This window comes from Telopea speciosissima, chromosome 8 (genome assembly GCF_018873765.1).
Source record: "Telopea speciosissima isolate NSW1024214 ecotype Mountain lineage chromosome 8, Tspe_v1, whole genome shotgun sequence".
In the NCBI taxonomy this organism is placed as follows: Eukaryota; Viridiplantae; Streptophyta; class Magnoliopsida; order Proteales; family Proteaceae; genus Telopea; species Telopea speciosissima.
In genome coordinates, this window is record NC_057923.1 from 53275560 (window position 1) to 53300036 (window position 24477).

The window sequence follows — 24477 nt, forward strand, 5'->3', positions numbered from 1 at the left end:
TTCTTTGTGTAGAATCAGGGTTTTAAAAATTGAGATTGGATCGGCCGGATCAATCGAGGGTAATCTTGATTCTGGCCGATCCGGATTAGAGGTGTTTCTAGTTTGTCATCTGATCTGATTTTTAAAACCATACGCATGGAAAATAAGATTTTGTTTTCCTTGTTACCTTGAATGAAGTTTAATGCACTGAATTTGGGATCTGTGTATATTTTAGTTGTGAATCTGAGTTTTGCCTGCTTCTTTCCCTCTTGAGGTGGCGTTTCATATATTTCAGTGAGCAATGCTTCTTTCAGACATCAGGAAAGAAATCAAGCTGGCAAAATCTTTAACTGGTCTGAAAATGAGATACCAGTCTTGAAGGTAAATCCATCAATTATAGAATCTAGCCAGCACTACACTGTCTTGTATTGTGGAGGCTCTTGCTTTTGACTGATCATCCATCTCTTTGCCTGACTCACTAGGATCTCTCCTCTCCCTTAAAAAAAAAAAAAAAAAAAAAAAAAAAAAAAATTATGAAGAATTTTCGAACCCTTCATTCAACTTTTTATTTTTTATTTTTACAAACAACAATTACTGACTAGGCTTGTATCATGAAGGTAAATAACTATAATTCTGAGATTATCTATTTAACCTTTAGAAGCCCAGTGCCTTGAGAAGTGCAGGAAGATTGATGCCAACGCAACTGATTTCCATACGGTGGGCCAAGGGATACCAAATGTTCCTTTCCGAAAGAGCCCTTTGAGGAAGGGCAAGAAGGTGAGCACCATCCATGCACAGCAAATGATCTCCCCTAGCCCCAGCCACGAAGACCCATCAAGGAAGGCCATGAAGAGTGCAGTCAAGTTTACAAACAGAAGGACTGTTGGTGGCACAAAGATTGGTGATTCATCGAAGGTAAACCGGCCATGATCGGCGTCTTCAGTACCAGAACCAGCTTGGTTATCTTTTGGTGTAACTTTGAAAACATTCTCTGAAAGCCCAACAAACTTGGGAAAGAAACATAGAAATCCAAACAAGCATGCTGTTGAGGTAGTTATCCATGACATTCTCCTGTTGTTCCACCATGTTCTGATTGAGAGGCGACATTGGATGTACTCCGAAAGAGTGTAGAGGTTATAGATGATGAAAAGGGAAGCCGGAATGAATATAGCTGGTTCAGATACCTGTAAGGACATCATCTTCATTCATGTGTTCAAAAAGGTATTTTGAGAATAGAAGTAGCCTGGCTTTCCCTTGGGCTTAGGTAATGAAAGCTCTCATTATATTGTTTCTGATTGATACTCCCTCATTTTACAGAAAAAGAGTGGTTAATCATTGTCACAAGAAGGCCCTCCTCTGTCCTCTAGCTGAGCTGCTACCCGGGCTCGCAGCCAAAGTTTAGGAATCTCCAAGGGATTTTGAAAAATACAAAAACCTAGGAAGGCATTTATGAGCCCAAAGGAGAAGTGAAATATTCCATTTTTTTGGATGCGAGCCCGAATAGTAGAAATGTTCCTGCAACCCAAGTAGCAGCAAATTATTATTATTATTTTTTTGGGTTAAGTGTGGCGAATTTGAATGGACTTAGAGTATGCCCATGTAAGAGTCAAGGCTCTTACACGAGGGTCTCTCTAACACCTACCCGGACACGGTTGATCACGTAATTTCCCTGTCATTATGAGGGTCTCTCTAATCCAGCATTAAGTTTATGGGAAAAAGAACTCAGTCCGGGAGTGTAGCCTACGCCAATATTCCCATGAGTCTATCTCTCTCCTCCCCATATGAAAAGACACCTCTGCCCCCTTTTATGGGGAGGAGAGAGATAGGCTCATGGGAGCGCTGACGTAGGCCACACTCCTGGATAGAAAACTGCTTCCCTCAGTTTATATAGTCGAGGCTCACCCAAACCGGCACAATGATGAGTTCTTCTAGGCTTTACTATGTCTAGTGAAGTATAATTTTTCACTATTTACCAGTTGGCAGGCAGTACATGGATTGGTCAATGAAATAGAGGACTCCACATACATATCAATGGTCAAATTTTAATCGAAAGTAAGCAAGGATTCAAAATTTTAGTAAAATTATCAAAATGCCATCAAATGGAGATAAATATAAAATACGAAATGACATACTTTTTAATTTTAGCTACTTCCTCTACTCATTTTAAGCTAAAATTGTACCTATGAGATGTTTTCTTGGTCCTCTATCGCAATGGACTAACCCCTATACTGCCATATGTCAAATAACAAAACGTTATACTTCACTATGCATAGTAACGGGAAAGAAAACCCGTCATCATACCGGTTTCCTACTAAAGGAATTGGATTGGATTGAAAAAATTACCGTAGGTAAGAAATGGATGTTGGTGAAGATACTGAATGCGGGCAATAGAGCATAGCATAACTCAGGTAGAGAACATGGTCCCCATAGCAGGAAGTAAACATAGGCTAAGCATTGTCTCAACTGGAGCTTTGCGGTGATGGTGGCAAGAATGGGACTTCTACTGCTGAAGAGGATCTCTAAGAATCCAGTGACCCATCTTGTCGTTTGGGTCATGATTACGGGTCCACCCGTCGGTGCACACCCAAGAAATGCCGGTGAGTCCAAATCTGAGTATACGGATCTCCAACCCTTTGCATGAATTCTGATCCCTGTTAGCATATCTTCTGTTGTTGATCCATAAACCAAACCCACCTGTCCAAATTAAGAAAAAATACCCATAACAACTTTAACTACTTGTGGTAGCCTAGGCAAGTTACAACATTTATTTAAATTTTAAACTAAGGGAAAAAGAACCCTATCCGGGAGTGTGGCTTCTGCGCTCAGACACAGTATATGGCAAAATGACCACCCCACCCTTCATGAAAGTCAGAAATCCCACCCCTGTTGATGCTTTCATGTGTATTCCCATTGGCCTCATGTTGGTGCATGGGTCACGTTCCTCAGGACAGAGAATATGTTCCCTTAAACTAAAATTTGACGTGTGAGCAAAAACGTACATCATGAATTACTTACTGCCCGTAAGCGAAGGTGTCGAAATGGAATTCCACTCCCACTCCAATTAAAAGAGGTATTTTAGAAAATACTAAAACGTAAGGAGGTATTTGCGAATCCATAATGGAAGGGGATTATTCCACTTCGACGACTACGATTATGCCCGATTTGCAGGAAAATAGGTGTTGGGCCATGAAGAGAATGCTCTCTCCAGTCTCCAGTCTCCACTGCCATGAAAGAAAATTAAACCTTATAAAAATTGAAATTCATACCTTTGTACCCCAATCAGTCTTATACTCATAAACTGAACCAGCAACAAGAATTGCTGCCTCGATGCAGCTTGAAAGATTGAGGGGAGGATTTATACTGTTATTTGTCCCATATAGTATTTGAGCTGCTGATTCTGCAAATTCTATTGACTCTCCAAATTTTGTTCTTAGTGTTTCCAGTGATTTTCCTTGCAAAACGAAATTCTCAAAACCAAGCTTTAGGAAATTTATATAAAGGAATTAATAAATGAAAATAAAATAAAACTGTAAAAAAATTGTAATCTTATTTTTGCCCTTTTAGTATAACATATTTTGTTTAACCTTAAAAAAATTGTAACCTACCAATGTTTAATATAAAAAGATGCATCTTGCTGTCACTAAGTAGGTGAACTGAGAGACTGTAATCTTCTCTTTTTTTGCCCTTTATCTTATTTTCAAAAGTTATTTTATAGAAGGGTAATCTTGTCACATTACATGAACAATATTAGCTTTTGAAAATAACATAATGATAAGTCACCTTCAACATATTTTGAAAACTCTTTTTCTTACCATTAATAAATTAATTTTTAAGAATGACACAAGAGGTAATGTCTGGATAAGATTAGAATAAGATTTTCTCTTTTGATAATGTCATAATGATAAGTTACTTTCAAATATTATTGAATTTTTTTTAATCCTTAACTTAAAAACTATTGGAAATAAGATCTGGGGCAATTTAAAAAAGATTACAACTTCTGAATACACTTAGGGATGAAGAATGCTGCCTAGTCGGATGGCCCCTACACCAGTGCGAGGGCCAATGAGGCCTAAGGGACCAAAGTTAAACAAAATAACAGCATAAATCCCACGGCTGAAGCAACATACAGGGACATGCAGTGATCCAGACTCAAAGAAGAACAGAGCAAGCATGGTTTTAGTACACGGTATCAAAACGGGTATTGGTTACTTGCAAAACCGAGACAATACTGATACGATATCGGCATGGATCGGCCATATCTGACTAGTTAATTTACCCCTGACTTTCCTTAAAAAACAGATTTTTGTTTACTGTTTTACCCTTATCCATACCGTTTAACCGAAATAATATTGGCAAAGTATATATTGGGCCTGATACGATATGGGCAATACGATATCGATACTTCAAACCATGAGAGCAAGAGACGCCTACCATTAATGACGCCATGATTTCTTCCCTTATTTTCTGCTTCGTCTGCTGATAACCCATATATAGCTTTTCTTCTGTGAAAGCATCCTGTTCCAGCATACCAAGGTCCTTGCAGTCCCAAAATTCCAGGAATGAAGTACTGAAAAGAACAAAAATATAAGAGAGCCAGAAAGAGAGAGAATCTGATTCTTTTACATTTGTTAATAAGTTATAATAGTTAGTAGGTATTGAAAAAGGAATTAAATCTTCTATGGTGACTCACTTTCGCTAAAACTACATACTGATTTCCAAAAGGGTCATCCTTTAGACCTCCATAGAACATCTGTGGATACTGAACGAATCCACTTTCAGTTTCTTTCTCAAAACCAAGCAGGAGACACATCGCATGAAGCACAACCTGTGGATTGTTCACAAACATATCGCAGTCCACATTGAGCATGAATGGAGAATTTGTCATCACTCCAGATACTCTACTCTGTTCATAGAAAACACAATTTTAATTTTTAGAGAGATAATTAGTCTGCAACACATTGAAACTCAAGCTTAGTGGTATATTGTTATGTGCCTAATGGGACACATTCTATTGTATGAGTGTCAGATTGGGCCAGCCTAGTATGAAATAGGTTAAAGGGCTTGAGTTCCGGAGCTTTTGGAATATCGGTCAAATACCTAACATATATTTTAAGTTAATGTAAACTTCTAACCAAGACATTCATTGCCCCCGCTTTGAAATGATGTGGGTGCTTGGGCTGCTTCTCTCTTGACAAGTATATTAGATGCGGTATCCCATCTGAAATATTTTCCTTGTTCTCCCATAAAACCTGCAAATCAATTCTGATTCTTGAAGTTTTCAAATATGAAATTTTGGATTTGTCAATCAAATCAAATAATTTTTTTTTTTTGGGTTGTGTTCTTAATTACCTTAACTATGCTAGGATGGTTTCTACTTCCAATTCCTGAGAAAGCTGCAAAATCTCCAGTCAGTTCACATGGGATTCCTTTCTGAACCGCCTCTTCAATTCTATGGCAGAGTTGTTCATATCCGTTCTAACATAACAAATAACAAAAAGATGGAAGACATGTGTGAGTTGCACGTTTTGATTTTGATGCCTATCAAAATTTTAATATCAGAGTCACTACCTTAATCTTCCTCCATTCCTGTTGGAATTCCGATGAGAGGTTGTCAGTGCTGCCGGCGCCGGAGAAATACATAAAAGGTGCTCTGATTTGAACATCATGTTTCTTACAGAAAGGTACCCATAGCTTTGCAAATTTTGATGCTTCCACTAGAGAATAGAAGGTAAGAGGAGAAGCACCATCATCGGAGACATAGCAAGCGAGCATGTGAGATGGGTAATCAAGAGCTAACAAAGAGAGTACAGTGTTCACTGTGATGATTGGTGGTTCAAGAACAGGGTCTGCTGTTGTAACAAACAAATCCACTGGGGGAAGCTCATCAACACCCCTATTGTTAACAAAATGAAAATAAAAAAGAGAATTGAAGAAAAGCTTGAAGTAAGTAATAGAAGAGTGAAAGAAAAGAAAATCATATAATTAAGAGGAGATACCGATTTAAGAGGCGTTGGGGATATGTTCTGTACTCAAAAGGGTTCCATTTAAGATTCATGGTGAGGACCCAATAGAAGGTGAACCATGACTCGCAGAGGAATGCCAGTTGCCAAGCCACACTATTTTTGTTGTTGTTGTTGTCAATAGATAGGAGTCTATAAGAGAGGAGAGCAAGGAGGAGGAAGAAGATGGTGAGTTCCATGGCTCTCTTTAGGTTGTTTTTACGAGAGATTCTCTCTTGCAGGGGGAGAGGAATGGGATTAGCCATAGTATAATTAAGGTGAACTGAGATAATTCCTGATCTTCAGGGATAGATCGACCAACCCTATAATCCTTTTAAGGTATTTAGTCCTTTTTATTGCACAAGTTCTGTAACATTGATCTTGGATCCCAAATGCACCCTATGTGTTAAGTTTGAATTTCAAACTCAATTCTATATCTGATATTATGTGTACAATAAGATAATATATACACAAGGAATCTTACCTACCTAATCTCCTACTGATATGGAAGATAATTACATAATTATAGTATATCTTACCTACCTAATCTTCTACAAATATGTTTAGTTTGAATTTCAAACTCAATTGTATATCTGATATTATGTGTACAGTAAGATAATATATACACAAGGAATCTTACCTACCTAATGTCCTACTGATATGGAGATATGGAAGATAATTACATAATTATAGTATATCTTACCTACCTAATCCTCTACAAATATGTTTAGTTTGAATTTCAAATCTGTGGTAGGTGAAGAGGATAAGGGTGAAATGTGTACAATTGTAAGACTCCCCCTCAAGTTGGAGCGTGGAGATTCCAAACGCCCAACTTGGAAAGTAGAAATTTGGGCTGCTCATTGCCAAGTGCCTTTGTAAAAATGTCATCCAGTTGAGAGCGGGAGGCAATCTTTGTGGGAGTAATGAGGCCCTGTTGTTGTCGCTCACGAACTAGGTGGAAATCGATCTCGATGTGCTTAGTTCCTTCATGAAAAACAGGGGTGGCTGCGATGTACAGAGCGGCTTGATTATCACAATACAATGGTACTTGAGAGGTGAAGGAGAGACCAATATCGCGCAATAAATATGTAAGCCAGATTAATTCACAAGTTGCAACATCCATGGATTGATACTCGGCTTCGGCGGATGAGTGAGAGATGGTGTGTTACTTCTTGGTCTTCCAAGAAATAAGACTAGAGCCCAATAGTACACAGTAGCCAGTGATAGATTGGCGAGTCATGGGACAACTGGCCCAATCTGAATCACAGTAGACCTTGAGATCAAGTGTATTGTCAGAACTGAAATGGAGACCTTGTCCAGGGGTCGTTTTGAGATACCGTAATAGACGGTGAGTAGCATCATGGAGGGGTTGCCGTGGTTGTGCTTGAATTGACTCAAAATATTTATCGTATGGATGATATCTGGGTGGGTAATCGTCAGGTATATGAGGCAGCCAACCAGACGGCGATAGGGAGATGGATCAATAAGGAGGTCGCCTTTCTCATTTGATAATTTCAAATTTTGCTCCATGGGTGTGTCCGCAGGCCGTGCTCCAGTGTATCCACAGTCGTCTAAAATGTCAAGCACATACTTTTGTTGACATAGATATAAGCCAGATCTAGGTCGTGCCACCTCGATTCCCAAAAAATATTTGAGTTGACCCAAATCTTTTATATGGAATTGCTAGTGAAGCATCTGTTGCACATCATGGATTAAGGTAGTATCTGAGCCAGTGATGGCCACAACGTCAACATATAAGAGGATGAAGACCATAGCGGCGCCTTGGCAAAGTATAAAGAGTGAATGATCAGCAGTGGAGTGCCGAAAACCATAGGAACAGAGAGCAGTTGAAAATTTTGAATATCATTGTCTTGATGCCTGTTTAAGACCATATAATGAATTTTGAAGGTGGCACACTAACTACTCCCCCTTTCACCGGTAACCAGGAGGAGCGGTCATATAGACCTCCTCATTTAGGTCGGCATGTAAGAAGGCATTGTTCACATCCATCTGATGTAAAGGCCATCCCCGGGCAGTAGTAAAGGCGAGGAGAACTCATACAGTAACGAGCTTCGCCACTGGAGCATAGGTATCATGGAAGTCGACACCTACAATCTGGGTGTATCCCTTGGCAACAAGGCATGCCTTGTATCGCTCAATACTACCATTTGAGTGTCGTTTGATTTTGTATACCCATTTGCAGCCAATGGGTTTCTTTCTAGGGGGAAGGGGTACAAGTGACCAAGTTTGATTTTGGTTTAATGCCTGAATTTTGGATTGCATGGCATCTCTCCATTCTTTATGCTTCATAGTTTCTGTAAATGTGCGAGGCTCACTCTCAAGAGCAATAGAGGCTAGAAAAGCTTTATGGGAGTTGGTAAAATGATCATAATTAAGGAAATGGTGTAAAGGATGAGGAGAAGACGAACCTGCATTTAAAGAAGGAAGATGTGTTGGGCTACACATGCATTGGTAGTCTTGTAGGTAACAAGGGGCTGGCGAGTCCGTTGGGGTTTGTTGGCGTTTGGTAAATGAGGTGGTGATGGAGTTGGCATTTCATCAAGGGACGGAAGGACCGTGGGGGGGGTATCTATGTCTGAGGTATCAATGGGGGTTTCATCAGTTGGGGTGGGGGTATCTGTGTGGGGGTTATTTATGAAATTTGCAGCTGTGGTGGGGTTATCCGTGTGTGGCTTTTGTAAGGGGTTTTCTACGGTGGTGGGAGGATTGTTGTTAGGGAAAGCATCAATGTGAGTGGGTGGTAAAGGAAGGACAAGGGACCCAAGGGGTGGTGGGGTGGGTAAAATGGCATAAGGAAAGATGTGTTCATGGAAAATAATGTCCCTGGTTACATAAATCTTTTTTGTTTGGAGGTCAAGTACACGGTATCCTTTTTGGCCATATGGATAACCAATGAACACACCGGGTGAGGCACGTTGATCAAATTTTTGAAGTGCCATATGATTTCTTCCAAAACAAAGACAACCAAATACCTGTAAATGAGAAAGAGGTGGTGCTTTGTTATGGAGGACTTCATAAGGGCAACGTCCTTTTAACACATTTGTGGGAAGCCTATTGATTAAATAAGCCGCAGTAAAAACACATTCTCCCCAAAATTCAATAGGAAGATTGGGTTGAAAACGAATGGCACGGGCAACATTAAGAAGATGACGACGTTTGTACTCCACAATGCCATTCTATTGTGGGGTGGCAACATAGCTGGATTGGTGCAAGACTCCCAAAGAAAGGAGATAAGTAGTGGTGGAACGATTAAAAAATTCTAGTCCATTATCGGACCGAATACTTTTAATGGTGACTTTATATTGATTATAGATCATAGCAAAAATTGAGGAATTAAAGTATTAACTTCAGATTTAGAGGACATAAGGAAAAACCATGTGTTGTGTGAGTAATCATCCACAATAGTTAAAAAGAAACGTGCCCCGGATAATAAAATAGTCCGGTATGGTCCCCAAATATCAAAATGTACTAAATCAAAGCATGATGAAGTGGAAATAATACTAGAGGGGAAGGGGAGACGAGTTTGTTTTGCGAGAGGACAAACAGTGCATGTGCACTTATTAGAAACAGAAATAGAAGGATCAAGGCGATGCAAAAGGGTTACTGATGAAGAACCCGGGTGACCTAACCTCCAATGCCAAAGATCAAAATGATTGCCAGGGACAGACGCTAAAGCCAAAGGGACCTTGGAATTAAGGAGGTAAAGACCACCATGCTTGTTACCCGTCGCAATAGTCTTCTTCGAAAGTAGGTCCTGAAAGAGACATGAATTGTTAGTGAAAGTAACAGCAATTGAGATGAAGCAGTGATTTGGCTAATAGATAAAAGGTTGAACTTGAAAGAAGGGACAAGTAAGACATGATGAAGAGTAAAACCAGGCATTAAAGAAATGGATCCATAATGTGTAATGGGTGCAAAAGATCCATTAGGTAACACAATAGGTGAACAAGAAGTGCATGGTTTAAGATAAGTAAAAAGAGATGCATCATATGTTATGTGCACGGTGGAACTTGAATCGATAATCCAAGAAGATGCGGAAGGCTTTAAGTTACCTGCCATGTTAACCATAGGAGAGTTACCAGAGGGAATGAGAGAGAGCAGGTGTTGCAGCTGTTCGGTTGTGAGTGAAGGGATATTTGCTGGAGTGGCCTCCGCAGGGACTACAACAAATCGAGAGGTGGAGCCACGAGAAGATCCGGCATCAAGACACTTGGTGTTTGCTCGTTTGGTCCACCAATCTGGATAGCTGTGCTCTTTAAAGCATCGACTTTCATAATGCCCATCTTTATTACAATGGGTACAATGGTATAATGGTTTGGAAGAGGGCTATGCCGATCGTGAAGCACGAGAAGGCTCAATCACGGGACTGGCAGCCATTGCAGCCTGATCTGGAATAGTATTGCACTGAATTTGAATGGAACGCTGGTGTTACTCTTGAAGTAGGAGGGCAAATGCCTTATTAACCGTGGGTAGTGGCTCCATTAGATGAATCTGACTACGCACAACAGCGTAGGAGTCATCCAAGCCTTGAAGAAAGTCCATCAAAAAATCTGTTTCCAAAAATTCTTGGAGTGGTTTCAAAGCTCCACAAGAGCAAACGGGCATAGTACGGTAGGACAACAGTTCATCATGGTGGCTTTTAACCACAGTGTGATAGGCGGATAACGAATCAGCACCTTGATATTTGATATTATGTGTACAATAGGATAATATATACACAAGGAATCTTACCTAGCTAATCTCCTACTGATATGGAAGATAATTACATAATTATAGTATATCTTACCTACCTAATCTTCTACAAATATGTTTAGTTTAAAATTTTCAAATCTGTGGTAGGTGAAGAGGATATGGATGAAATGTGAACAATTGTAAGACTATGTCCACCATTCAAATCTATTGTGGAATCTGCCTAACACGCTAACAAAACTTCACATGATAAAACAACGAGTTTTGTTTATCTGGATCGTTCATATTCACAATCCCACAATCGATTAGGACAAAAAAAAAATTAAAATAAGATTTTGATGATTCAATCTAAACATATCCCATTGAGTGAACTAGACATGAACAAAGAGAGCAAAACAACAAAAACATTATGATACTTTTAGAGGAAATGAGTCATGCTGTCAGGCTGCAATTTTAAATAAAAAGATTAAAAGTCCCTGCAGCACCATGCATGGTTAGACCCTGGACAGAGAGATGTAGAGCAACTGATCAGCTTACTACTATGTGTGGCCTAAATCATGGTCTTTACTCTCTCTCTCTCTCTCGCTCTCTGTGGTCTTGAACGGTGGGAAAAGAAGAATGGCACATTGGATGAGGAACGATGCCACATTGGATGACATAAGGAGTGATGTTTACACTTTAAGGGATTCACATCCTCTACTTCCATTACTGGTACTTCCATCCTACTTCCAAGTCCTATGAGAGCGCCACTTGTCTTTATGAGTATCCAACGGTTGACATCAGCCAAATTCAAATTTTTTTGAATTTCACCCATGTCATGATTGAACCATCTTAAACCCCCACTCAAACCGATTCACCCTTACTCAAACCAGACCCAATCCAACCTACACTTAAACCAAACTAGGGTTTAAACAATTCAAACAAAAATCCCCAAATAGATTTGGCTCGTTATTCTCTTCTTCTTCCCAAAAATGTTGAGTAATAAAAGCTCCATCCATCGTCTTCTTCCCAAAAAATGGGGAGCAGAGCAAGCTTCTCTTCTTCCTCCATTCGTCGTTCTTCTCTTATTCTTCCCAAAAACGCAGAGGTTCACGAGCAGAGCAAAGCCCTAAACTGAGTTGCAGAACCGAGACCGTGAGAGGGAAGTGGGGCGGAGGTCAAAAGATGTGAGTAGGGCAGAGCAAGCAAGCAAGCATCCATTGTTCTTCTATTCTTCTGCCGTGGATCGATCAATTCATAGATGCAATGGCAGGACACGAAATGCTTACATTCATGGATGCCTACTCAGGCTATAATCAGATCTTGATGAGGAGGTAGATCAGGAATACACAGCTTTTCAGACCGAACAGAGATTTTTTTTTCTACAAAGTCATACCCTTCGGCTTGAAGAATGCAGGGACAACTTATCAGAGAATAGTCAATCACATCTTCAAGCCTCATATTGGTAGAAACTTGGAGGTATATGTGGATGATATGCTGGTTAAGAGCGTTCGAGCCGAGCATCATTTGATCGACTTGTAAGAAACTTTCCAGTGTTTAAGGAAGAATAGAATGAAATTGAATCCTTCGAAATGTGTTTTTGACATGACGTCAGAAAAATTCCTAGGGTTCATGGAGAAGAGAGGAATTGAAGCCAATCTGGAGAAGATCAAGCTGATTTGGGAAATACAACCACCCCGAACTGTTAGAGAAATTCAAACATTGACTGGGAGAGTCGTGGCTCTCAGTAGATTTGTCGCTCAAGCCAGGGACAAATGTCTCCCGTTCTTTAACACATTGAAGAATTTGAGAAGTCCTAAAGATTTTCGGTGGATCAAATGCCAACAAGTTTTCGAAGAATTAAAAAGATATCTCAAGTGTGCACCATTGTTGGTCCGACCCGAATTAGAATAGAAATTGCAGCTATACCTGGCTGCTTCAGAAGTAGCAGTTAGTGCGGCACTGATAAAACAAAGAGTACAAAACTTCACATGATAAAACAAAGAGTGCTTTTGTTTTATTGGATCGATCACATTCACAACTCCATAATAGATTAGGGCCAAAAAAAAAAAAAAGATTCTGATGATCCAATCTAAACATATCCCTTTGAGTGAACTAGACATGAACAAAGAGAGCAAAACAACAAAACATATTATGATACTTTTAGAGGACATGAGACATGATGTCAGGCTGCAATTTGAAATGAAAAAAATAAAAAGTCCCTACAACACCATGCATGGTTGGACCCCATGGACAGAGAGAGACGTTGCGCAACTCATCAGCTTACTACCATGTGTGGTCTCAATCATGGTCTTCTCTCTCTTTGGTCTTGAGCGGTGGGAAAAGAAGAAGAGGCATGAGGAACAATGCCACATTGGATGACATAAGAGTGATGTCTACACTTTTAGCTGTATACTGTTATTCTCTAGGATTTAGTCGAAGCATGTGGACAGAGCAAAAACCAATCAACCAAGATGTGCTGTAGCCAGTGGCAGATGCATTCACTATTATCACTTTTTAAACAAAACTTGGTTTTTTTTTCTTCTTGTAATTTCAAGAAGAAAATCAACAATAGCAGCAGGATCCTTTAATTCTTGTGATGTTTGCTCATTATATTCTCTATATTTATGGATTGCAAATAATACATCTTGTGCTTATTTGAGACTCTCATTTCAAAGAATATTTTAGGGTAATTTACATATACCACCCTGAGGTTTAAGGAAAGCATAATTTCACCCCCTAGTTTTGGATAATTCTGCGTACCCCCTGAGGTTTACAAACATTAACAAATACACCCACTCTGTCAGTTCATGACTAACAACATTAATAATATGCTATGAACGGACATAATTACCCTTATAAGAAGAAATTAAAAAAAAAAAAAAAAAAAACCTTGCAACTCATCTTCCCCAAAATTGATTGGGGAAGATGAGTTGCAGATATGGGAAATCAATTTACACCTAACCAGCCCTAAACACCACTTCAAGCTAATCAATCTCATCAATTTATTATATACATGCACCATACTGCTATGGGAAACACAACAACCACCATCAGGGCCTGCCCGTATAAAGGAGATGCCACCTCAGCATCACACCTCACTACAGCTCACACCTTTATAGAGCTTACATTAGAGTCTACAGAGGATACAACTCAACAATCTCCACATGGCTCAGCTGACACAACCCTACATCTTGATTCCTTTTGTAACTAACTCCTTTATATCTGACCATTGATTTGTAACCCTTTGTATAGTTCTCTATAAATAGAATCATTAGGGCTTCTCTCAATTACTGAGAAAGCTTATCATAAACTATTGCGACCGTGATGTTTCCTCGTGGGGGTTGCGCGGGCAGTCTGGGGTTGTCTGGGGGGAAGTTACTCGCATGATGTACGCTCTACAGGATGAGTGGAGATGTTTTTCGATATAGTGTTGATTTTGGGGACATTGCCAGTCTTCTGTGTCCGATCGTCGTCATCACTGGGGGGGTGACAAAATTCAGTGTCTACAATCAGTGCTCTCTACCTCACAGTTAATCCCGTTTTTCACTCACGAACCAAGCACATCAAATTGGACTACCATTTTGTGCGTGAGAAAGTAGCCCTTGGATCCTTAGTCACCAAATTTGTTCCTTCTCAACAACAACTGGTTGATTTGTTTACAAAGCCCCTCCCTCGAGCTGCCTTTGCTAATCTTTGTTTCAAACTGGGTTTGTCTTCCAAATCCACGCCCAGTTTGCGGGGGAATAAAGGAGATGCCACCTCAGCATCACACTTCACTATAGCTCACACATTTACAAAGCTTACATCAGAGTCTAAAGAGGAAACAGCTCAACAGTCTCCACATGGCTCAGCTGACACAACCCTACATCTTGATTCCTTTTGTAACTAACTCCTTTATATTTGACCATTGATTTTTAACCCTTTGTATAGTTTTCTATAAATAGAATCATTAGGGCTTCTCTCGATTACTGAGAAAGCTTATCATAAACTATTGCCTTCTTCACCGTATTGTAGTGCCATCGCTAGGGGCTCAACCCATGACAGAGCTGGCAAGCCTCAGCATGTTTCCATCGAATTGACCCTATCTGGCTATTCAAACATGATTAATTAGACCATAGTAGATCGCCTCCCGGTACAGTAGCCTCTCTGGCATGTTGGGAGGGATGTTGAGTAATGAACATATTTATATGTGAATTTAAGCCTTTATATTCTTGTATTTTTATGCTTGAATAGAGGTACTCGAGGTGTTTTTATGTGTTTTCAGGTTTTAGGTCCATTCTTGAAAAAGAAACCCAAATTATGCTAAGAAGCCTTTGTGGAGCTGAAATGCAAGGAATCAAGTTTTAAAGAAGTCTATGTCCATAGGCCCAAGAATTAATTTCATATATGGGCTGGACCATTGGGCCATGAAGACCCAAACAAGCAAATTCATAATTCAATAGGGGCAGCCCATATTCCCATAAAAAATTCCAAGCGGTATTTTTTGTTCAAGTGCATTGTTGATGACATCGAGCATTTTCAGCTGTGGAGTAGAGCCCAAGTCAAAGCAAGCTACTGAAATCTTGGAAGATTGGAAAGATTTTCTTGATGATTTGATTGAGATCTTCTATTTTTGGAGTTGTGGATCCAATTTCCACCTCCCTCTCTATTCTTGGATAAAAATCTCAATCTCTCTCTCTCTCTCTCTCTCTCTCTCTCTCTCTCTTTCTTTCTTCTTTGAAAAAAAATCAAATTTAGAATTTCTTGATTGGAAAAAATTGATCAAGGGAATCTCTCCCTTGGCTGGTTGAATTAGGAAAGAGAGAGGAAGGCTGGCCAAATTTTGCAAGGGGGGATTGGGGGTTGTGTTTATAAATAGGGGGTCTTCTCCCCCTCGAAATTCATTCTCTCTTTAGTCTTTTGTTTTAGCATTCTTTCTCTTGTTTTTTCCTTTCTAGTTTCTTTGTCTAAGCTTAGAACTTTGATGTAATTTTATCTTTTTAATTCCTAGATTTAATGTAATGTAGGATTTTTAATCTCCATCCCCTTCTTACATTGGTGTAATTCAAATTATTGATTCAAGTTTAAGGCTGAAAATTTTTCTTCAATGGTTCAAGTCCAAGTTCTACACAAGCTAAGTTCTTTAATCTATTTGATTTTATTTTTATAGTTTAGTTTTTAATGTTCTCTTCATCAACCCCCTCTCCTTCCATCGATTTTCCATGGCCAACTAAACCCTCAACTCTTGAGGTAGGATGAAGCCATGAGGGAAGGATGAGTTGATGATTTGAATGCTTGTGTATTAATGGACATGTTCATTATTTGGGCTTACAATTGTTGACCGCCGCATTATGCATGTCATCTTAGTCATTTGACACCATTCATGTTTATGATTTTTAAGATCTAATTGTGTATTGAATGTGTACTACTCATAGGATATGTTAGCCCTTTTCGTTGTATCTCCTATAGATCTAGACCATAATATATGCAATGCTTTGATGTGTTGATCATTGACTTATCCTAACCTTGTGGTGGATTCCATCCCCAAGAGCCCATCTCAATTTGAATCTACCCACCTCATTCTCTTTTGTGTTAATTCTGTTTGCCCTAGTTTAGTCTAGTTTCTTAATTTGATAGTTGATCTTGGTATTTTTCTTAGTTTAAGTTTAGAGATAGAAATTTTTTGTTGAGTGCACTTTGCCTATATTGAAAAGATTTAAGCAACCCAACCTCCTTGAGTTCGACCCGTAGCTACAGCTGATATTGTGCGCTTGCAGTTATTTTTCTTATCAAACAAGTTTTTGGCGCCGTTGCCGGGGAGGACGACGTTTGTTTAGTTTTCATTTTCAATTGATTCGAAGTGTTTTTCATTTACTTTTATTAATTTTGAAAAAAAACCCAATAAAAAAAAAGTGAACTTCTTTGCATTGTTAGTTTAGTTGCTTATTTAGTTTTTATTTTATTTTATTTTATTTTATGTTAGATCTTGATTCACTTTGAGCTAGTTATCTTATCTCATCTATATTTGTGGATCGTGAATTTCTTTCTTTGCACATTTGATTTATTTTGTTGGAAAAGTACAATCGACAGTCCAATCCTGATCATGATGTGGTGACGAGGGATGCTGGCTACCAAATCACCAAAGGGAATAATGACCAATAGCTACGGCGGTAACGACATTGTTTCCTAAGGTGGTTCTAGGTATGACCAATCTACAAGCCATTGATCGTCAGGAGGTTTTGCATTGACCCCGATTTGAAATAAATCCAACAATTCACATCGAATTTAGAGGACAAAGAAAGAATTGATATTGCTGCTATCTTGTTTCTTTTATTTTTATTTGGTATTATGGACTGTGTATGGTTGGTTGGACTCGTAACTCTAAATACCGTTTAGAGTGAATAGAATTACCAATCATGGCTAAGACTCTTAGGGATAGGTTTTATCTCGCCCAGGTAGCACAACCTTCATGCATACGTTTGCCAAACGCCACGGGGAATAACTTTGAACTCCAACTCAGTTCATCACCATGTTACCCCATTTCCATGGACTGCCTTCTGAGGATGCCTACCTCTTCTTTAGGGAATTTGAGGAAGTGTGCGCTCTCATCAAGATGTAGCAACTTACCGATGATGTTGTGAAATTGAGATTCATTACCTTATCGCTCAAAGATAGATCAAAGAAATGGCTATATGGGTTGCCCACTAATTCTATCACCACATGTGAGGAATTCACCGTTGAATTTGTGAAGAAATTCTTCCCAATGCATAAGACCAACAAAATTAGGAATAACATCCTACAGTTTAAGCAAAAGCCCAGTGAATCCTTTTCCAAGTTCTTGGAAAGATTCACAAATCTTCTCCAAAAGTGCCCTCACCATGGCCTTGACCAATGACACTTGTACTAGATCATCTATGAGGGCATTGATTACCACACCAAGAAAATGTTGGAATCTATGTGCCCAACAAGGTTCACATTTTTTACGAACGACAATGAAGCTTGGACCTTTTTGGTCAACCTAGTCGAAAAGACTCGTGAGTGGGAGTCAACTCAGGAGAGTGAAAGAGCCATAACTGCCAAAGGATTCTTTGCTGACAGTTTTGTGGCGAAAGAAGCTCAATTAGATAGTCTCATTAAAAGACTAGAAGCCATAGTTGTCAAGGGACCAACTCTAGTACATCAGATAAACCAGAGTGTCCCTATGTGCAATTAATGCCATGCTCCTACCTATGTCATGGAGGAATGCCCCAATCTTACTGGGGTGAGCAATGGCAATAAGAATGTAAGTGCCATATACCCGAACAATCCATATAGTAACACTTACAATCCTGGATGGAAGAATCATCCAAAATTTTCCTGGACCTAAGGGAATAACCAAGCTGGACCCTCCAATTTCCAAAATCAAGGTCAGTTTGTTCCCCAAAGGTCAGCCACCACCCCCAATTCCAAATTCGCAACCCCCTGGGTTTCCAAAAGTAGGTGAGTCGGCTAGGATCAGTTCTTTAGAGAAAAGTATGGAACTTCTTATGAGTACCTTCATGACAAGCCAACATAATATGGAGAAACAAATCTCCCAACTAGCTACGGCTTTACATGAACGAAAAAAAGGGAAGATGCCAAGTCAACCTGATCTGAATCCCAGGAACTTGAATTTGACTTAGCAAGGACAATCTAATTCGCTGAATTCAGTTCAAGGGAATTCACAACATGGAGAGCCCTCCAATCATTGTAATGCTATCTATGCATTAAGGAGTGACCATGAGTATACACGAGATACTATTCTTGTATCACCTGAAAATCCCAATGACCTTTCTATTAAGGTTAGTACTCCATCTCCTCTGCCAGGTTCATTTGAGGAACCTGAAACCATTATTGATGAGCAGCCTGAGCGAGTCTATGTGCCTACTGCTCCATTCCCAAAGAGATTAGTGAATAACAAGAAAATTGCTTCCATAGACAAAATCCTAAATGTCTTCAAAAGTATGCAGGTCAACATTCCTTTGTTGGATGCAATCTCTCAGGTCCCCGCTTAGGCTAAAGTCCTCAAAGACTTATGCACTCAAAAGCGAATAACCAATGTGCCCAAGAAAGTCTTCTTGGTTGCAAATGTTAGCTCCATTCTGTCTCACCAGATGGTAGCTAAATATAAGGACCCGGGTTGCCCAACCATATCTTGTGTAATTGGAAACACGAAGATTGACCATGCTCTTCTTGATCTTGGAGCGAGTGTTAATCTCTTGACTTTCTCTGTCTACCAACATTTAGGCTTAGGCAGGCTGAAACCAACTAATGTCAAGCTTCAACAAGCATGGTTGAGGATGTCTTACTTAAAGTTGGAGAATTTCTATTCCTTGTAGATTTCATCGCTTTAGACACCCAACTAGTTGCCAACATTCGGGACCAGATCCCAATCATTCTTAGTAGACCGTTCCTTGCCACTAGCAATGTCATTATCAATTGCAAGAACGATATCATGAAACTTTCCTTTGGCAACACCTCTGTGGACTTTAATGTCTTTAGGTTGGGTATATAAAGACTCTTTATCAAAAAATAGTTAACCCATGGTTCTGAATGTTATGTTTGAAGAAAAAAAAATAGGGGTACCTTGGTCAAAATAGTAGCTTGAGAGACTATTGGTTGATAGGAGAGGCAAGGTACTACCCAAAGGGGCATGAAGGAGATTTCATGGGAGATAAAACCAAAGAAAATGAAGTAAATTGAACTCTTTTGTACACCTGGGCTTTGGCCTATCGGTTTGGCATTGCCTGGTTGAAGGCATGCCCGAGGCATGCCTGAGGTTTGGTCACTTGATTAAATCCTCACAAGTGTATTGGTGCTTGCCATGCACCACTATATAGCTATCCCTATCCCTTGGGCCCACTAGACGCTCTCTCCCTCTCCAGGCCATCATTATGGTGAGCCCACTTGGCACCAAAAAAAAAGTGAACTCTTTCATTCCCATACGTAAGATGCTTTTCCCAATTTTGATTTGTTTCATTTGAGAGCAAGGAAGAAAAGGGGCAGAAAAAAGAGAGACAAAAGAGGGAAAAAAGTGCAAATCAATGAGCAATTTGGAATGGATTCAAGTTTGATTTGGAGGAGTGGAGCCTGAAGCATGGTGGAGTAAAGGGCCTAAGCTAGGATCAAGACTTGGGATTCTTCAACAAGATAGGCCTTCCAATCACTTTCATTTTTTATTTTGATTTTCATGGAGGTAAATAAGTATTGTGCTATGTTAGTTATGAGATTTTATAGTTACATAATGTCATTTTAAAGTTTTGAAAATCTCAATCTCGGATTGGAAGTGAAGAGAGAGAAAATGGGGTATATATATGCATGACTGTATTTTCTGGGTTAGACAGAACAATAGCCCAATATTTTTCATATTGTTTATCATAAATAGGGATTGATTCATGGTCTGAAATAATTATGGGGAGTTTATATGTGTGTAGATGATCTCCTAAAATCCCAAGTAGTGGATCTTTGATTTAGATGACGCTTAGATGTATTTCATTCTTTTTATGATTAGAGACATTTAGTTAATTTCAATATGATGGTAGATGGTCAGTAACATCGAAGTAATTTGAAGGATAGAATGGGATGTAATACTTTATGATGATACATGTTAAATGATGACTTAAGTACGAGGTTTTTGAGACTACGGTTAAATGAAAGAAATTTTCTTAGATTTCAGTCATTGACAATAAATTACTTAGAATAATTAGCTTCCACTGTGAATTGAGGTGATGTATGCTTTAGTTTCTGCTGTAATTCTAAGTTATGCAATTGATTTATTTCCGCTACGTATGATGTAAATGTAAGTGAGATAGAAGACCAGTGAATTTCGACCATCTTAGCAATATAAATAGGGTATAATGCATTATAAATTTATCTTGGCATGTACATAGTGAATTTCAGCCATCTCAACATATATACATGACATATCAACATATATGATCATTATGAGTATTTTTGTGCATCATAAAAATGTCCATGATTTTTTAAAAAAATTCATTTTCATTTTCTCTTATGCATATTTTCATTGAAGAAATACAAAAAATTATTTCTCAAGGTTTTATTAGTTTGAAAAAAATAATACATGCCCCCTGAGCTGTTCCTCTTGACTTCAGACCATCCCGTTTTATGGGTGAGGTAAAGTTGCATGCCATTTTGCATTTTCCATTCTAAGGGTATTTTGGTAATTTTACAAAGAAAAATCCCAAAAAACATAGTAAATAAAAAAAAAATCAAGGAAAAAAACTTTTCACGGATACCATGACATTTCAAATGATTTTTATAAAACTTTTATCTGCATGCATGCTCATCCCATGTCATTCATGCATTTAAAAGGTATATACCATGACATTTCAAATGGTTTTTATAAAACTTTTATGTGCATACATGCTCATCCCATGTCACTCATACATATAAAAGGTATACTTTTTGCCCTCCGAGGGCATTTTGATAGTTTACAAACTGCAAGTCTAAAATGTAATTTTTACCATCCTTCTCATTTTAGTCTTGTAAATATTCCCAATAAGTCAAATGCATGTTTATAGTGTTGTTTAATCTTATGTTACTCTTTTGTGATATTTAAATGTGATTTCATGCACTTGTACATATTTTGGTCTTCTAAGGGCAATTTCTTAATTTTCACCACCTTGGTTCTTAGATTCCATTACCATGCATACATATAATATTCCCTCTCATCATGGTAAGTCTAATTTATGTTTTTAATCATTTTGTATAGTTGACCTAGGGATGTTGATCATAGAGTTAGGATTTCTAACATAGAAAAATGCATAGATCAAAATAGGATCAATAATGTACTTAATGACCTAACGTTAAGTTAATAAATAGGATTAAGACATTATTTTTCATAGTCTAATTGGGCTCATAAATCTCCAAACAAGATAGGTTAAACTTTTCAAAAATTATTTTAACTAGGTAAATAATACGTATAACCAACAATGTATAGCAAATAGTGTGGTCTAGGAAGACCGGTTGTCAGTTGGGTGGTTGCTGGACACCTTCCCAGGCCGTAACCTGATACTTACCTAGAGATTTGCAGCAGACCAACCATTGAATCTTGAAGTTAATTTAAAGTCTCTTCTATGAAGGAGGTGCACCATTCATGGGTCCTAGACCCTAAATTTAGATGGCAACTGCTATTTTTCATATTCTATCCCCAAGGTATGTGGGCGTTAGCAGATTTTTCATCCTGCGCACCCACAACCGTAAACTTTTTGACCAAGTCTTGGGAGAGTTTCCATCACTCCATTGTCATATTTTTGACATACATAAGCATGTCTTAATATAAACATTGCATTTTGATAGGGTTTCTGGTCCGTATACATTCCATGCATCCTTGTCCTATAGGGGCATTTTGGTCACTTCACAATAATTGGGTCTAGTTGTAGTTTTAGGGCCTTAGGAATTTTCATTTTGGAATTTTAACCCTTAGGAGTCATTTCTGATGTTTTTCTTGCATCATAGGTTTGTCCTCATGCATACTTGCATTTTTGCCCGAGTAGGGGTATTTCGATAATTTTGTCATCTTTCACTATCTGAATTCCATGAACAATTTCAGCTGGTTATTCGCATGTCTGTAATGTTGTTAAGTCGCATTTTAGTCATTTGGGACATTTAAATATAGTTCTATGCACCCTTCTTGTATTTTGATTCTTTAGGGGCAATCTTGTCATCTTGACCAACTTGACACTTAATTTTAGTGTGAGTTTTGTGGTGTTATTTTCCAATATGTCAAACCTAATTTAGGTTTCTATTTAATTTTCAAGGTTGACCTTAGAACTTTTACCACAGAGAGGGTTTCTAACTTGGGTAAAATGTACCAATTAACTCAATTAAGCCTTATAATGTATTTAATCACTTAACTTAGAATTAGTAATTAAGATTAAGACATTAACTCTAATTAACCCAATTAGGTTCACAAACTTCAATCAAGTTAAATTAAGTTTTTCAAATTATATTAATTAAATGCATAACACATATAAACAACTAGTGTATAACAAGTGTATGGTCTAGGAAGATCGGTTCGGCTGGGCATTATGGGGTGCATAACACCTTCTCCAAACGTAATCTGACACTTCCAATGATCTAGGGCAGACCAACCATTGAGTATTGGAGTTAACTTAATGCCTCTCCTTTAAAGGAGGAGCACCATTAATTTATGGGTCCTAGACCCTAATCTAGGCAGCAACTTCCCTTTTTACCCGGTACACTCTCCTACGACACAAGAGTGTAATACTGTAACGTATTAGACAACAATCAACTCCTCCTGAGATGCCGTTCGAACTTTTTAATATATTGCACCCACAACTTGCGTTGTAGATTTTCAGCTGGCTGCTTTGCTAGTTGTAGCGCGCACTGATGCACAATGACTCTATCATGATCTTATGAATCTAAAGATCTCAAAATTGAAGAAAAAGCTCTTCTCTAACTACTCTATCTTTAAAGGGGCTTACATATTGAACTCGCTAGGGTCTCCTTCATGTTAATGTAAATCCATAATGTAAGTAGTCTCTCTTTTGTTATTCTACCTTAATAGCAACCTACCCTATATCTCTTCACTTTCACTTGAGTGAGTGAGGAGTCACCCCAATGGATAGCATACGAAGCCCTATTTGGTAATTTCTTTGTTCCCTCTCACAACCTTTGTAAGGGTACTCTGACTTTGTTTAGCTGTATTACTTCTACATTTCCCGGATTATGTGGGGTTTCATAGCATGTCTTCAAGACAAGGACCTAACCAAGGTGGCCAATTATGTAAATGTGTAGAATCTGAGGAGATTTGAGAATGTTTCTATTAGTTAAGGGATATGGTTTGAACCCAAAAAAAAAAAAAAAGACTAATTAAAACACAGAAGGAACAGTTTCAGTTCAAGCATAGTTTGAGAACTCGCGAGATCTCACCGAGATCTTGCCGAGTTTCTCAGTTTTTGGAAAAGCCGAGCCGAGACTGCTTGCGAGTCTCAAAAGTACAATATCTCGACGAGATCTCGGATCTCGGTTTCGACCTATTTTTTTAACCCACCTACCACTTAAATACCTTACCTAACTCGACAAAACTCGACATATCTCGGCGAGATCTCGGATCTCAGGTTGACCCAAAATTGAGGCTTCGAGTTCGAAAAAAAAATAAAATACACCAACTCGGTGAGATCTTGACTCATCTCGATTTTTCCAAAAGCCGAATTGATACCGAGACCCGAGTTTTAGTACCTTGAGTTCAAGAGAATACATTAATTTGTAGTGACGCACTGACGCTACATGTGGGTTGACCTTAAAAATGTTCTAATTAATCAATTAAGGTGTGCAAAAATTAAATTGGGTTGGCTGGGTTGGGGTGAGGAGAGAAATTAAAAGTAGAAACAGTTTTAGGGTTATCCAAGTGTAATTTATTATTAGTAATAAAAAGTATAACTCTACCTTTGATTAATTGTGGTACCGGATATGTGTGCAGTGGATAATGATCTTATCTATTTGGATTTTAAGTTTGCATATACATCAACACACATCCATTGTTGATCGATTGAGGTCTCATGACAAAAAGAAATCATAGATAACCATTTGATGAATATATATATATATATATATATATATATATATAAGTTATTTTAATCATGAGTAAAAATGGGTTGGCAAAATAAGTTAAAAGTGATTTATCATCATTATATATATATATATATATATATATATATATATATATATATATATATATGTGTGTGTGTGTGTGTGTGTTTTGGGTAAGAGTACCCCTTAAGGTGTTGAAAAAATTATAAATATATATAGAGGGAAGTTTTCTATC

The 24477-nt window shown here is 38.4% G+C and overlaps 1 protein-coding gene across 2 annotated transcripts; it reads right to left on the reverse strand.

Moving 5' to 3' along the window:
* Positions 1–570: 570 nt before the first annotated feature.
* Positions 571–15709, reverse strand: LOC122670821 (cellulose synthase-like protein H1). Of its 2 annotated transcripts, XM_043867823.1 has the most exons (10): positions 15704–15709; positions 5976–6095; positions 5548–5872; positions 5329–5454; positions 5112–5228; positions 4670–4882; positions 4411–4546; positions 3246–3430; positions 2323–2673; positions 571–1163 (listed from the first exon to the last, which is right to left on the reverse strand). In XM_043867823.1, the coding sequence occupies exons 2-10, from the start codon at positions 6032–6034 to the stop codon at positions 627–629; spliced, it is 2049 nt and encodes a 682-aa protein (XP_043723758.1). In that variant the 5' UTR covers positions 6035–6095; positions 15704–15709; the 3' UTR covers positions 571–626. The 2 variants fall into 2 exon arrangements, with proteins under 2 accessions (XP_043723758.1, XP_043723757.1); XM_043867822.1 differs by lacking the exon at positions 15704–15709 and having other exon boundaries at positions 5976–6259.
* Positions 15710–24477: the final 8768 nt, after the last annotated feature.